Source organism: Muscardinus avellanarius, assembly GCF_963383645.1.
Source record: "Muscardinus avellanarius genome assembly, chromosome: 10".
NCBI classification, from domain to species: domain Eukaryota; kingdom Metazoa; phylum Chordata; class Mammalia; order Rodentia; family Gliridae; genus Muscardinus; species Muscardinus avellanarius.
The window spans coordinates 58,644,948-58,661,261 of record NC_137796.1 but is presented as its reverse complement, the minus strand read 5'-3'; the positions used below and the strand labels follow the sequence as shown (position 1 = coordinate 58,661,261).

The following is a 16,314-nucleotide window of genomic DNA, read 5'->3' as shown; positions in this document are numbered from 1 at the left end:
TTTTTGGGGGGGGGTTGTTTTTGGTGGTACTGGGAGTGGAACCCAGGGGATTTTCTACCTTCGGGCTATTCTCCCAGACCTATTTTTATACTTTATTTGGAAACAGCGTCTCACTAAGTTGCTGAGAGCCTCACTAAGTAGCTGAGGCTGGCTTTGAACCTGTGCGGTCCTCCTGTCTCAGCCGCCCAAGCACGGGGATTAAAAGCATGCACCACCACGCCCGGCTCTTATTATATATATTTGATTGATTGATTGATTGCGGGTCTGGGGATGCAACCCAGGGACATTTGACCTCCGAGCTACACCCCCTGACCTATATTTTATTCTTTATTTTGAAACAGGGTCTCACTAAGTTGCGGAGGGCCTCATTAAGTATCTGAGGCTGTCTGCGAAACGCGATCCTCTGGTCTCAGCCTCCTGAATGCTGGGATTACAAGCATAAGCCACCACGCCCAGCATCTTATTTTATATTTTGAGAGAGGATCTAAGTGGCTGAGGCTGGCCAGGAACCTGCAATCTGCCTATATCAGCTTTCCAAGTACTAGCATTACAAGCGTGCGCCACCACCCTGGCCTTATGCTTTGTTTTGAAATGGGGTTCTACTAGGTTACTGAGAGTCTCACTTCTTGCTGAGCCTGTCCTAAAGGCTGTAATCCTCCAACTCAGCCTTCCAGGTACTGGGATGACAGGTGTGTGCCACCACACCCAGCACATTACCCTGTTTCAAAAAGGGCTGGGGGGCCAGGCCTGGTGGTGCAGGTCTGTAATCCCAGTACTTGGGAGGATGAAACAGGAGGAGCCCAGGTTTGCAGCCAGCCTCAATAGCCTTGTCATGTCCTGCACAATTTAGTGAGACCCTATTTTCTTTTTTGTTTGTTTATTTGTTTGTTTTGCGGTACTGGGGATGAAACCTAGGGGCATTCTACCTCCGAGCTAAACCCCAGTTCTATTTTTTAATTATTTTGAAACAGGTTCTCTGAGTTGCAGAGGGCCTCATTAAGTAGCTGAGGCTGTCTGCGAATCGTGATCCTCCTGTCTCAGCCTCCCGAATGCTGGGATTACAAGTGTGTACCATGCCCAGTTCATTGTTGTTGTTTTTTACGGTACTGGGGATGGAACCCAGGGGCATTCTACCTCTAGGCTACACCCCCAGCACTATTTTATTTTTTATTTGAGAACAGGGTCTCGCTAAATTATTGAGGCTGGTCTCAAACCTGTGATCCTCCTTTATCAGCCTCCCAAGTACTGGGATTACAGGCCTGTGCCACCATGCCTGCCTTCACTTTTTATTAATATTAATATTATTGGTACGGGGATTGAATCCAGGGGCATTCTACCTCTGAGCTACACCCCAGCTCTGTTTAGTTTTAATTTCAATTTCATTTTTCTTTTTTTCTTTTTTTTTTTCTTTTTTTTTTTTTTTTGCGGGTCTGGGGATGAAACCCAGGCGTATTCAACCTCTGAGCTACACCCCGTGCCCTATTATTTTACTCTTTATTTTGAAACAGGGCCTCATTAAGTTAGCTGAGGCTGTCTGTGAACCACGATCCTCCCATCTCAGCCTCCTGAATGCTGGGATTAGAAGTGTGCGCCACCACACCCGATGTCATTTTATTTCTTTCTTCATAGGTTGGGTTCCTCTATTCCCTCACGGGACCCCGCAGCAGGGACAGGAGGCAGAACCCCAGAAGCCAGAAGTAGAGATATTGCAAGACTACAGGTGTCACAAGACTTCAGACAGCAAGACAGACTCCAGGTGCCCTGAGACTCGGCATTTCCACCCCAAGACCCCCTGTTATAAATATTTGTACTTCCTCTCTGAATATGTGACTCTCCCAACCGACTGTGACTCTGCTGACTGCATAACTCTGCTGCTCCGTTACCAGTCTCTACCCCCATAGTCAGCAGACCTCACCTAAGGTGCCAGTTGATTAAAGAGGCCATTAATAACTTGGCTGAAAGCCGGGCGTGGTGGCTCACACTTGTAATCCCAGTACTTGGGAGGCTGAGACAGGAGGATCATGCAGGCTCAAAGCCAGCCTCAGCTACTTAGTGAGACCCTGTTTCAAAATAAATAATAAAAAATAGAGCAGGGGGTATAGCTCAGAGGTAGAAAGGTAGAATGCCCCTAGGTTCCATGCCCAGACCCTCAAAAGAAGAAAAGAAAGAGAGAGAGAGAAAGAAAGAAAGAAAGAAAGGAAGAAAGAAAGAACGAACGCATGCACGCAAAGCCGAGCATGTTGGCACACATTTGTAATCCCAGCATTCGGGAGGTTGAGACCGGAGGATCACGGTTCGCGGACAGCCTCAGCTACTTACTGAGGCCCTCTGCAACTTAGACCTGTTTCAAAATAAAGAGTAAAAAATAGGGCAGGAGGTATAGCTCGGAGGTAGAATGCCACTGGGTTCCATCTTTAGACCCGCAAAAAAAGAAAGAGAGAAAGAAAGAAAGGAAGGAAGGAAGGAAGGAATGAAGGAAGGAAGGAATACACAGCTGAGTTGGAGAGGCCCCTGGACGACCAGGTTGTCCTCTAGCATTGAGAAGGCATTGAAACGTCTTTCCCGATCTTTTAACCCCTGTTCCTGAAAGATTGATCAGGAAAATAGGAAAGCCTGTTTCCTTTTCTTTCTTTTTGCCCACGCACCAAATTATGGGAAGCCAAACCTCCAAAATCTAGCGGAGGACTTATGCCCTACCGTTATGAGTCTTATTGACGCAGTGGTGAGAATGACAGGTCACTCTTAATGTCTTTCATGAATACGCGGTTTATTTCACAATGCTCATGACACTCCCATCCTTCTCTATCTACGCGGCTGGCCAGATAGCATTTGGTGACCTGAGGAAAACGGGTCTCCACGGTAACTTAGGTCTAGGATCGTGGTCACAGCCGTCGTCGATGGTCGAGGTGCAGATTCTCGGTGTCCGGGGAGTCAGACAGGGATGAGCCCGACTGTCATCTAGAGGAATGTGCCCTTCTGCCCGGGCTAACTTTCAGCCTCTTAGACTGTTGGGTCAGGGCCGCCGATCTAGCCATTTGCTAGGTCTTATACGGCCTAAATTGATGTCACTAATTGCACAGGCTCATTGCTTTGAGCTTGTTTTCTCAGCTGTTTCATCTTATGGACGTATGTCCGGGATGTGTGTCTGTTACTTTATCCTTGTCTTCCAGCTGTCTCATCCTACAGATGTGTGCCGGGGTGTGCGTCCATTAATTTGTCTTGGGCATGTCAATTACATCCTTCTTCTGCCCCATATTCTTTGCGTGTCTGGCCAGCCCACCTGTCCCTACGCTATACCTATATCCTGACATATATTTCATATACCCACAACATTTTTTTTTGTGTGTGTGGTCTGAGGATAGAACCCAGGGGCATTTGACCTCTGAGCTATTTTTTTGTTCTTTTTTTTATTCTTTATTTTGAAACCGGGTCTCACTGAGCTGCAGAGGGCCTTACTAAGTAGCTGAGGCTGTCCGCGAACCACGATCCTCCTGTCTAAGCCTCCTGAATGCTGGGATTACAAGCATGCGCCACCACACCTGGCTCTTCACTCACAACATTTTTGACAGAGATTTTGTGTGCTCACAACACCTGAGCACCTACATTTCTATTATATGAGGGTCTGGCCTCAATACAAGTTGGATAATGGGTTGCGGTGGCCCAAGAATGGTACTTTGGATTTTAATTTTAATATCCTTTGGATCTCAGCAACTTTTTTTTTGCAGGTCTGGGGATGGAACCCAGGGGCATTCTACCTCCGAGCTCTATACCCCCTGCCGTATTTTTTTTTTTTTTTTTTTTTGGTGGTACTGGGGTTCCTGGAAGCCCTTCTACCTCCAGGCTACACTCCCAGACCTATTTTTACATTTTCATTTTGGAAACAGGGTCTCCTAAGCCAGCGCGCGTGGCTGGCTTCGAACCTGCGCGATCCTCCTGTCGCCGCCTCCCAAGCGCGGGGATTACAAGCGTGCGCCACCACGCCCGGCCTTGCCGTATTTTTTATTCTTTATTTTGAAGCCAGGTCTCACTGAGTTGCAGAGGGCCTCACTAAGTAGCTGAGGTTGTCGGCGAACTGCGATCCACTGGTCTCAAGTCTCCCAAATGCTGGGATTACAAGAGTGCATCAACAAGCCCAGCATTCTCAGCAACTTTTGTAAGCGGTCCGGTAGATCTTCGGAAGTCTATATCCAGACCTTCTTTTTATGTGTTCCCTCTTTTCCCTTCCCATCCCACCCCCACCCCACTCCACTGCCCAAGTCTGCTGTCTAGGGATTCCCACCAGCTGCAGTCACCATCTTGGTTGCCACATGGCGGCATGCAGGTGCCATCTGGTGGTCTTGCTGAGTTACAGGCTAACTCACAGTCACCATCTTGGTCGCCCCATGGCGGCGTTTCTGTGCCTGCTTTGATTTTGCTGAGTCACAGACACAGTCGCCATTTCGTGGCGATATGTGGTTGCCAGCATTTGACCCTGCTGGGTTGCAGGTGCCACTTTCTGAGGACCCTGATCCACAGGAACTCTCCTCACCACCCCAACCACCAACCTATCCTAGGACAGCCTCCCACTCTAACCCGCTCCTTGTCCCCCACCAGCCATCCTCCCTTAAGGGACCAACTCAGGAGGCTTTTACCCTCTATACCCGCTTAGATCATCTACTGAAGCAGGATCTGTGGTGTTGGCAACCCATATCATTGGACAATCTGCTCCTGGTATTCGAAAAAAAATTAAAAAGGCTGAGGATGGACCTTAAACTCCTATCCGAAGGAACAGGCTTAAATGGAGCATACAGTTGTAATCCCAGTACTTGGGAGGCTGAGACAGGAGGATCGCACAGGTTTGATGCCAGCCTCAGCTACTTAGTGAGGCTCTCAGCAACCTAGTGAGACCCTGTTTCCAAATAAAATATAAAATAGGTCTGGGAGTATAGCCCGGAGGAAGAAAGCCTCTGGGTTCCACCCCCAGTACCAAAAACAACAACAAAAGCTACTTAAATGGAGCATACACTCCAACTTTGCCAAAAATCAGGTCCCTGGTAGCTGCCCTATGGCTGGCAGTGGTGGCTCAGCCCTCTGGAGTGCCACCTAGGGGTGAAGGACAGCAATGACAACTACCTCCAGGGGCCTACTTCAAGTGTGGCAAGGTCACACCCACCAACCAGACCATGCCCGGCATGTGGGCAGGAGGGTCCCTGGAACAGTTCCCTTGGAAAAGCGATGAGCCCCAGGTGCCTTAACACAGGGGGACCACCCTTCCAGACCAGGCCCCTCCAGTGACCCTGCTTGACCTGGCTAAAGACTGATGGACCCCGGACTCCTCAACTTCAATAATCCTTGCCAGGCCCAGGGTAACTCTCAAGGTAGCCCGTAAACTAATCTCCTTTTTGATTGCCTACTCAGCCCTTCTATCCTTTTCAGGTCCTAGTTTTCCTTTTCCGATCTCGGTACAGGGAATTGACGGCAAATTCTCCTGCCCACGCACTACAGGCCCTGTTGTACAGGATGAAATTGCCCAGCCTGAGGCTCAAGCCGAAGCCATTATTAACCTAATATATAATTCCCTACACGTTGGGCCTTTTATTCTCCACTCCTGCAACAGCTGATTAGTAAATTCAGTGCCTCCTGTTCTACTTGCACTGCTATTTCTCCCCAAGGAGGCCTTTGCCCCTCTTTTCCCATCCACCAAATGAGAGGCGACACCCTAACAGGTTGGGTAGAGGCTTTTCCCTCAAAGGACGAGACAGCCAGCACAGTGGCTAATGTTCTGTGCTGGGACACCGTCCCTCAGTTTGGACTCCCTAATTCCTTACAGTCTGATAATTGACCAGCTTTTATTTCTAAGGTTACTCAACTGGTGGCACAAGCCCTTGGCATTTCTTGGAAGTACCACATCCCATGTCAATCTCAGTCATCACAAAAGCAGCTCCTCGTTTGTTAAAGTTTACTCGAACAAGCATTAGCAAGCTGTCCAGGTTAACCTCCAATCAATTCCCGTTGCAGCCATACCCCCACCTGCCCACTTATGAAGAACCCGACCTCTCCTGGCCTCCCCTATGATGCCCCCTGTCAGCAGGAAGTCGTCATGAACTCAGTCGTTGCCCAATACCACCAAAAGCCTGGGGTGATAGGTCGGGTCCCTCCCTTCCCCCACAGGACTCCACAGCAGGGACAGGAGGCAGAACCCCAGAAGCCAGAAGTGGAGATATCACGAGACTCCAGACGTTCTGAGACAGACTCCAGGTGCCACGAGACTCTGGATGTCGTGAGAGAATCAGCATTCCCACGCTGCTAGCTCCACCCCAAGACCCCCCACTATAAAAATTCATACTTCCTCTCTGATCACGTGACTGCTAAGGACTCCTGACCTACATGACTTTGCTGCTCGGTCACTGGTCCCTCCTTCCCCCACGGTCGGCCGACCTCACCTGAAGGTGCCAGTTGATTAAAGAGGCTTTTTTTTTTTTTTTTTTTTTGGTGGTACTGGGGTTCCTGGAAGCCCTTCTACCTCCGGGCTACACTCCCAGACCTATTTTTACATTTTCATTTTGGAAACAGTCTCCTAAACCAGCGCGCGGCTGGCTTCGAACCTGTGTGATCCTCCTGTCTCTGCCTCCCAAGCACGGGGATTACAAGCGTGCGCCACCACGCCCAGCTTAAAGAGGCCTTTAATAACTTGACTGGTGTTTGCCTCCTTCATGACCCCAAACTCAATTTCAACGTTACATTTTCTTTTCCTTTTTTTTTGGAGGGGGGGAGGGAGAACTGGGGACAAAACCCAGGAGCATCCCAGCCCATTTTTTTCTTTTTTCTTTTTTTGCGGTACTGGAATGGACCCCAGGGACAATCTATCTTGGAGTGATACCCCCAGCCCTATTTTTATTCTTTTTGTGTGTGTGCGTGTGGATCTGGGGGTGGAATTCAGGGGCATTTGACCTCCGAGTTATACCCCCTGCCCTATTTTATTCTTTATTTTGAAATAGGGTCTCACTGAGTTGCAGAGGGACTCACTAAGTAGCTGAGGCTGTCCGTGAACCGTGATCCTCCGGGTCTCAGCCTCCCAAATGCTGGGTTTACAAGCGTGCGCCACCACGCCTGGCTTTTATTCTTTATTTTGAAACAGGGTCCCACTGAGTTGCAGGGGGCCTCAATAAGTACCTGAGGCTGTCCGCAAACCATGATCCTCCTGTCTCAGCCTCCCCATTGCTGGGATTACAAACATGTGCCACCATGCCCAGATTCTCCCAGTGTTTTTTATTTTATTATTTTATTTTATTTATTTTTTTGGTGGTACTGAGGATGGGACTCAGGGGTATCCTACCTCCAAGCTACACCCCCATCCCTATTTTTTTTCTTTTTTGGTGTGTGGGCCTGGGGATGGAACCCAGGGGCATTTGGTTTTTTTGTTTTTTTGTTTTTTTTTTTTTTTTGTGGTACTGGGGTTCCTGGAAGCCCTTCTACCTCCGGGCTACACTCCCAAACCTATTTTTACATTTTTATTTGGAAACAGGGTCTCCTAAACCAGCGCGCGTGGCTGGCTTCGAACCTGCGCGATCCTCCTGTCTCTGCCTCCCAAGCGCGGGGATTACAAGCGTGCGCCACCACGCCCGGCCGAACCCAGGGGCATTTGACCTCCGAGCTACACCCCCTACCCTATTTTTTATTCTTTTTATTTTGAAACCGGGTTTCACTGAGTTGCAGAGGGTTTCACTAAGTAGCTGAGGCTGTCTGTGAACCGCAATCCTCTGGTTTCAGCCTCCCGAATGCTGGGATTACAATTGTGCGCCACCACGCCCAGCTATTCTTTATTTTTAAACAGGCTCTCGGTGAGTTGCAAAGGTCCTCACTAAGTAGTTGAGGCTGTCTGCAAACTGCGATCCTCCAGTCTCAACCTCCCAAATCCTGGGATTACAAGCGTGCACCACCATAACCGGCTCTAATCTTACTTTTTATAGAGACAATAATTATTTATCATAATTAAATACTAGGAAATCTGAGGCCACAATACAATTAACAAAGAAGAAATATGGTAATTATTTTTTTTCCATCTTCCAAAAAGGGTAAAAAACAGCCAGGCATGGTGGCATATGCTTGTAATCCCCATGCTTGGGAGGTGGAGGCAGGAGTATCACACCGGTTCAAAGCCAGCCTTGCTGGTTTAAGAGACCCTGTTTCCAAATAAAATATAAAATAGGTCTGGGAGTATAGCCCAGAGGTAGAAAGCCCCTGGGTTCCACCCCCAGTACCACCAAAAAAAAAAAAATTATGAATATGGCATGGTTAACCTGGACAACCATTGGTGGGAGGGGGGAAGGGAAAACGGGTGGGGGGTGAGAGGGCACCAAGTATAGTTTAAATGTATACCATTTATGTTCAATTAAAAAATAATTAAAAAATAAAATAGGGGAAAAAAAAGGGTAAAAACCAGTTTTTGTTGTACCAATCTCTGTTCCTGTACCTGCACGGAGGCCCTGAGCAGAAGGTGGGTCCTGGGCCTTAGGTCCGGAGAGGACATGCTCAGAAGCAGAGCGAGGATGCTCAGATCATGTTACTGAAGGACTGCTTCCTTTTTTACCTTTTAAGAAGCATCTCAGCTGGGCGTGGTGGCGCATGTTTGTAATCCCAGCATGTGGGAGGCTGGACTGGAGGACCACAGTTTGCGGACAGCCTCAGCTACTTAGTGAGGCCCTCTGCAACTTAGTGAGACCCTGTTTCAAAATAAAAGAATAGCGGGGCATGGTGGAGCTTGCTTTTAATCCCAGTACTTGGGAGGCTGAGACAGGAGGATCACACAGGTTCAAAGCCAGCCTTAGCTACTTAGTGAGGCTCTTAGCAATTTAGGGAGACCCTGTTTCAAAATAAAACATAAGCCGGGTGTGGTGGTGCACGCTTGTAATCCCCTGCTTGGGAGGCGGAGACAGGAGGATCGCGCAGGTTCAAAGCCAGCCGCACTGGCTTAAGAGACCCTATTTCCAAATAAAAATATAAAAAATAGGTCTGGGAGTGTAGCCCGGAGGTAGAAGGGCTTCCAGGAACCCCAGTACCACCCCAAAAAAAACAAAACATAAAATAGGTCGGGGGCATAGCCCGGAGGTAGAGATCCCTCGGTTCCATCTGCAAGACCACACAAAAAAAGTAAATAAAAAAATAAAGCATACCCAGGCATGGTGGCACACGCTTGTAATCCCAGCATTCGGGAGGCTGAGACTGGAGGATCATGGTTCAAAGACAGCCTCCGCTACTTAGTGAGGCCCTCTGCAACCCAGTGAGATAATAAAGAATAAAAAATAGGGCAGGGGGTGTAGCTCAGAGGTCGAATGCCCCTGGGTTCCATCCCAGACTCGCAAAAAAATAAAAAATAAAGCCAAGTGTGGTGGCTTATGCTTGTAATCCCAGTATTTGGGAGGCTGAGACAGGAGGATATCAGGTCGAAGACATCCTCAGCTATTACTTAGGCCCTTTGCAACTCAGTGAGATCCTGTTTCAGAAAAGAAAAAAAAAATTGGGCAGGGGGTGTAGCTCAGAGGTTGAATGCCCCTGGGTTCCATCCCCAGACCTACACACACACACACACACACACACACACACACACACACACACACAGTAGGGCTGGGGGTATTGCTCAGAAGTAGAATGCCCCTGGGTTCCATCCCCAGTCTGCAAAAAGAGAAGAAGCATCTCATATCTCATTATTTTACGTTCAACTTTACCATGTTTGACAAAGCTTATAGTTTGCAATGTTTAGGGTTTTTTTTTTTTTTTTTTTTTTGTGTGTGTGTGTGTGTGTGTGTGTGTGTATGGTGCTGGGAATGGAACCCAGGGTCTTTCTACCTCCAGGGTACACTGCCAGACCTATTTTTTATATTTTGTTTGGAAACAGGGTCTCACTAGGTTGCTGAGAGCCTCACTAAGTAGCTGAGGCTGGCTTTGAACCTGTGTGATCCTCCTGTCTCAGCCTCCCAAGTGCTGGGATTACAAGCGTGTGTTACCACGCTCTGCTGATGTTTAGCATTCTATTTTTTTATATTTACTTATTTATTTGGTGGTATTGGGGGTGGAACCCAGGGGCTTTCTACCTCTGGGATATCCTCCCAGACCTATTTTATACTTTATTTGGAAACAGGGTCTCACTGAGTTGCTGAGAGCCTCACCAAGTTGCTGGGGTGGGGGGGATTACAAGTGTGAGGCACCGCTAGGCGATGTTTAGCATTTTAATAACCTGTATCTACAACAAAGAGTTAAGTGGAATTCTGGCTTCCCCCAAGCTGCTCAGATTACAAGTGCAGGCCACCACACCAGGCTTTTTTTTTTCTTTCCAGAAACAGTTCTGAGCTGTACATCAGTGTGTCAGAGAGAGGAAAATCATTTTGGTGACTGTCGTCTGGGACTTGCAGACTCTCTATGATCAGCAAGGCGCTCGCATTTGTTGTGACCTACCCAGGTGAGAATAACTGTCCACAGCCAATTATTAGTCCGTCAAGCCACACTGTATTGCAGGTTCGAACCTGGACCCAAGCACATCTGACACAGCAGAATTAGCAAGGCCCAGACTGTCATTTTTGTGGGTCTTATATACTGTCTTACAGGTTACTGGAAGTCATTTTTTACTTCATTGGTGACGTTTTTTTACATTTCCCGCTTTACATTCTCCGTTTCATTTTTCGCATAGCTTATACAGACGTTTTTAAAATAATAGGGGCAGAGGGTCTTTTATCTAGGATGTGTAGTCCTGACATGGGCAGTGACTCTGGTAACTCTTAATTAAGCTTTTTTTTTTTTTTTTTTTTTGGTGGTACTGGGCTTCCTGGAAGCCCGTCTACCTCCGGGCTACACTCCCAGACCTATTTTATAGGTTTTATTTGGAAATAGGGTCTCTTAAGCCAGCGCAGCTGGCTTTGAACCTGCGTGATCCTCCTGTTTCCGCCTCCCAATCGCAGGGATTACAAACGTGCGCCTCCACGCCCAGCTAATTAAGCTATTTTCCACCTTGTGCCCTGGTTACAAATTTATGAAGGAGTTAAATTAAAAGCTTCTACTTAAAACAATGTGTTATTACTATATCATACATTAAATTATTACACAGTATTATTATTACAATTACTAATCTTATTATTAATCACAGCAAACTTATAAAACTTAAACCAACTCCTAAAGCATCTAACTTCAAACCAGGCATAGGTGGGGGTTTCTTATCTAAGACACACAGGCAGGCTGGGCCTGGGCAGCTGCTTTAGGTGTTTCCCGTTTAGCTGCTCTCTGCCTGTCAATTTAAAACTTTTAAACAAAACTTATAAACACAAATCTATATATGTGACATTAAGAACTTATTACTTAACTGATTATTAAACACCATACAGAATTAAACTAAATTAGTTATCTATTATTGATTATTAACTTTTATTAACACGGCACACAACACTGCACTCATGAATTTAAAGACACTTTATAACAGCATTCACCATTCAATTGCAAATGCAAAGACGGCCTGAGTCTAATCCCTCTAAAGGCGGAGCCTCCACCTCAGGTTTGCTGCTGGAACCAGTGGATGGTGCGCTCATCCTCCATCTCCAGCTGGGCAGAGTGTTGCAGCAGGCCTTCATCAGCTAGCTCACTGTGTGTGCCTCTTAATGTTAAACCGCACTGCCGGGCCATCCTGCCCGGCCTCATTCAGGTAGACTGGTCATTCTCAGTCTTCACTCCCCTCCCCTTGGACTTCCTCATCAGACGCAGCTGCACTGTGTGGTGAGGGCAGAACACAGCATTGCGAGAGATAGCGGAGAGCAGGCTAGTCGCACTCTGGGCCCCTCTGCTCTCCAGCCTAATTTTATTTATTATTTATTTGTTTATTTATTTATTTTTGTGGTACTAGGGATGGAACAGGGATATTTTACCTCTAAGCTACACCTCCAGCCCTATTTTATTTATTTATTTACTTGTTTACTTATTTATTTTTGGTGGTACTGGGTTCCTTGGAAACCCTTCAACCTCCGGGCTACACTCCCAGACCCATTTTTATATTTTTATTTGGAAACAGGGTCTCTTAAACTAGCCAGGCTGGCTTCGAACCTGTGGGATCCTCCTGTCGATGCCTCCCAAGCGCTTCCCAAGCACGGGGATTACAAGCGTGCGCCACCACGCCCGGCTTATTTTTTATTTTGAACAGGGTCTCAGTTGCAAAGGGCCTAAGTATCTGAAGCTGTCCACGAATACAATCCTCCTGTCTCAGCCTCCCAAATGCGGGGATTACAAGCATGCACCACTAAGCCCAGCCCTATATTTTATATATTTTTCTTTTGCAGGTCTACGGATGGAACTCAGGGGCATTCGACCTTTGAGCTACTCCCCCTGCCCTATTTTTTTATTCTTTATTTTGAAACAGTGTCTCACTAAGTTACACAGGGCCTTACTAAGTAGCTGAGGCCGTCGGTGAACTATGAACTTCCGGTCAGCATCCTGAATGCTAGGATTACAAGCGTGTACCACCACACCCGGCTTTATTTTTTATATTTGAAACAGGGTCTGAGTTGCAAAGGGCCACACTAAGTAGCTGAGGCAAGGTCTCGAACTTGCGATCCTTCTGACTCAACCTCCCAAATCCTGGGATTACAAGTGTGCCACACCACACCCAGCTCTTAAATTTATTTTTAAAACAAGTCCAAGAAGATATCGCGCTGTCTTCTGAATTCCGACCTTCCCCCGACGCAATGCTCTCTGGAATTCGTAGTCTTATCCCCCAAAGCAAAGAAGGACAAGCACTACCGGCATGGATAACAGAGGTGGGATTCACCGCCATGTTGGCCAATGAACGATGCTTGCAGGGCTTGAGTGGCGGGCCAGCAGCCAATGGGCCCGGCGCTCAGCCTGAGTGGCGTGAGCCCGAGCCTACAGGCGGCCCGCGGGGCGGGGCGGGGCGCGGCGGCCGTAGTGCGAACCATGGGAGGCGGCTGGTGGTGGGCTCGGGTCGCCCGCCTGGCCCGACTCCGCTTCCGGGGGGCGCTGCTGCCGCCTCAGCGGCCCCGGAGCGGGGGCGCCCGGGGGTCCTTCGCCCCTGGCCACGGCCCCCGCGCCGGGGCTTCGCCGCCCCCAGTGTCCGAGCTGGACCGCGCGGACGCCTGGCTCCTCCGGAAGGCTCACGAGACCGGTCAGCGGCGGCGGGCGGCGGGCGGCGGGCAGGGGCCGCCCGGCGGGAGGGGCCCCGGCCGGCTCGGCGGGGAGAGGGGCTTCCGTATCCGCGCGGAGGACGGCGGCTGCCCGACCGCAGGGCGTCTGCACTGCCAGGGCTGGCGGGCGGGCGGGGGTCCGGGGTAATGGGCGCAGTCGGGGTTGGAAGGAGCGGCCCCGTAGGAGGGGCAGCCCGATAGAAACGCTCCTGCCCCGAAGGGAGCGCTTTCCAGGGGCTGCTGAGGGGGAGAGGGTCGCGGGGAGAACGCGAGGGGTCTGTTCCCAAGGCAGAGGTGACCACTGAGAAGAACACGAGTGCGGTTCCCCGCAGAAGATGGGGAAGCTCCGGATTGGGGGAGGGCACAACCAATAGAGGAGAAGCTCTCTGCTGATTGGCGGGAGAGGTGATCTAGGATGCAGGAGGAGGGACCTGAAATATGTGGGGGTGACAAGTTGGAGCAGGTGAGGCATCAGAAGACCGGGTGGGGGGCGTGTAATGCGACCAGCCCTTTGGTACCACACAGGGACTTCAGTGGGGCGAGATGTAGCTGCATCGAGGATGCCATCTTCTGTAAGAGTGGACTTTGAAGGAAGGTGAAGGGGTAGGCTGGGGAGAGGCTTAGGTGGGGGAAGTTTATTCCAAGTCTGAGAAAGAAGTGAGTGGGCTGGGCGCTGTGGCACATGCCTGTAATCTTAGTTCTTAGGGGGTTGAGATAGGAGGATGGCAGGTTTGAGGCCAGCCTCGGCCACTTAGCCAGAGCCTCAGCAATTTAGCAAGATCCTATTTCAAAACAAAAAATAGGCCGCCGTGTGTAGTGGCGCACGCTTGGAATCCGAGCGTTTGAGATGCTGAGACCGGAGGATCGTGGTTCGCTGACAGCCTCAGCTACTTAGTGAGACCTTGTTTCAAATTAAAGAATAAAAATAGGGCAGGGGGTGTAGCTCGGAGGTGGAATTCCCCTGGGTTCCATCCCCAGGCTCACAAAAAAAAAAAAAAAAAAAAAAAAATGTCGGTTGTGGTGACCCACGCTTATAATCCCGGTACTTGGAAGACTGAGACAGAGGATTGCAGGTTTGCAGCCAGCCTCAGCTACTTATGCCCTCTGCAACTTAGTGTGACCCTGTTTCAAAATAAAGGACTAAAAAATAGGGCTGAGAATGTAGCTCAGAGGTAGAATGCCCCTGGGTTCCATCTTTGGTACCCCCCCCATGTACACACACAAACAGGACCGGGGGTGTGGCTCAGAGATTGCATGTCTCTGGGCTCAGTCTACAGTTCCAGGGAGGAGGAGCCATGGATACACCTGTGAAGAGGGGTTGGCTAAGATGACCCTGATCTCCCTGTCTTCAGAGTGAGGGTCTTCCGTTGGGGTCTTAGATTGTCCTTCAGGTTCTACAGATGCTGTCTTGAATCTTTGGTGTTGGAGAATTTGGGGGAGAGGGGCTCAGAGATAGGGGGTAAGAACCAATTTGCCGGGATGGGCTTGGGGGAGCTTCCTGGATTAGGATTTGGTGAAGCCAGGCGTGGTGGCACACACTTGTAATCCCCATGCTTGGGAGGCTGAGACAGGAGGATCGCGCAGGTTCTAAGCCAGCCTCAGCAACTTAGTGAGACCCTGTTTCCAAATAAAATATAAAATGGGTCTGGGAGTATAGCCCGGAGGTAGAAAAGCCCCTGGGTTCCACCCCTAGTACCACCAAAAAAAAAAAAAAAAAAAAAAAAAAAAAAAGGATTTGGTGTGGGTTTGCCTTGTGTCTGGATGGGGGCAGGTGGGGCGAGGGAAGCCCCTTGGCTTATCTGAGCCGAGGGGTCTGACTCCCCACCGCCCCTTCCTCTCAGCCTTCCTCTCCTGGTTCCGCAATGGCCTCCTGGCATCTGGCATCGGTGTCATCTCCTTCATGCAGAGTGACATGGGTCGGGAAGCTGCCTACGGTGAGTGCAGACCTTTACCCGCACTTTCCCTGACACACGGGGGAGTGTGGCCCTCCTACCTGCCCCTACCCCCTGGGCACTGGGTTCCCTGAGTGGGTGGCCCAGGGCGGGGTTCTGGGGCTTCCTCCTCCCATCTTATTTTTCCAAAGATGAGGGTCCTCCAGCCAGGTATGGTGGTGCTCACCTATAATCCCAGTACTTGGGAGACTGAGACAGGAAGAATGTAGACTTGAAGCTAGCCTGGGCAGTATGTTTCAAAATTTAAATGAGTATAGCTTAGGTAGAATGGCCCTGGGTTCCATACCCAGTCCCAAAAACAAAAAGAAAAAAAATGAGGGTCCTCTTCCAGCCCCTCATGTCGGAACAGCCCCCACATGACCCTGCCTCTCGCCTCCAACTTTGTTCCAGACCACCCCCCCCCCCCGCCCCTCTCCTGAGTGGGACTCCACCTCCAAGTCGCCCCCTGCCCTTTTTGCGGTACTAGGGATGGAACCCAGGGGTATTCTACCCCCGAGCTACACCCCCAGACCTCTTGTTTATTCTTTATTTTTTGTGATACGAGGGATAGAACCCAGGGGCTTCTCTACCCCCGGGCTATACTCCCGGACCTATTTTATGTGGAAACAGGGCCTCACTAAGTAGCCGAATCCTCCTGTCTCAGCCTCCCCAGTGCTGGGGTTACAAGCGTGCGCCACCACCCCGGCCCCTCTGCCCCTTTGACGCCTTCCCGTGACCAGCCCCCTCCGGCCTGGCCCTGCGCTCCCCTCACCCACCGGGCCCCAGGCCCCCGACCCTGGCCTCCGCCCTCTACCACGGCCCCTCCTCCGCAGGCTTCTTCCTGCTGGGCGGCCTGTGCGTGGTGTGGGGCGGCGCCTCGTATGCGGTGAGCCTGGCGGCGCTGCGGGGACCCATGCAGCTGTCGCTGGGCGGCGCGGCCGCGGGCGTGGGCGCCGTGCTGGCGGCCAGCTTGCTCTGGGCGTGTGCCGTGGGCCTCTACATGGGCCAGCTTGAGCTGGACGTGGAGCTGGTGCCCGAGGACGACGGGGCGGCCACCGCAGAAGGCCAGGATGACGCGGGCCGGCCACCACCCGAGTGAGCGACAGGACCGTGTGGACTGGCCGGCCCAGGCCGAGGCCTGGACATTAAACCTGACCCTTCCCCTCAGGATCCGAGTGCTGGTTCCCATTACTTGGGGATGCTGGGCCCGGAGGCGGGTGGCGCCCGGG

The 16,314-nt window shown here is 50.2% G+C and overlaps 1 protein-coding gene across 1 annotated transcript; it reads left to right on the top strand.

The window, feature by feature from the left end:
• Positions 1-12,927: 12,927 nt before the first annotated feature.
• TMEM160 (transmembrane protein 160) lies at positions 12,928-16,184 on the top strand (the record flags this gene model as incomplete). Its single annotated transcript, XM_080703328.1, has 3 exons — positions 12,928-13,135; positions 14,996-15,088; positions 15,919-16,184. 3 exons carry the CDS (start codon positions 12,928-12,930, stop codon positions 16,182-16,184), a joined length of 567 nt encoding a protein of 188 aa, XP_080559454.1.
• Between the last annotated feature and the right edge of the window lie 130 nt (positions 16,185-16,314).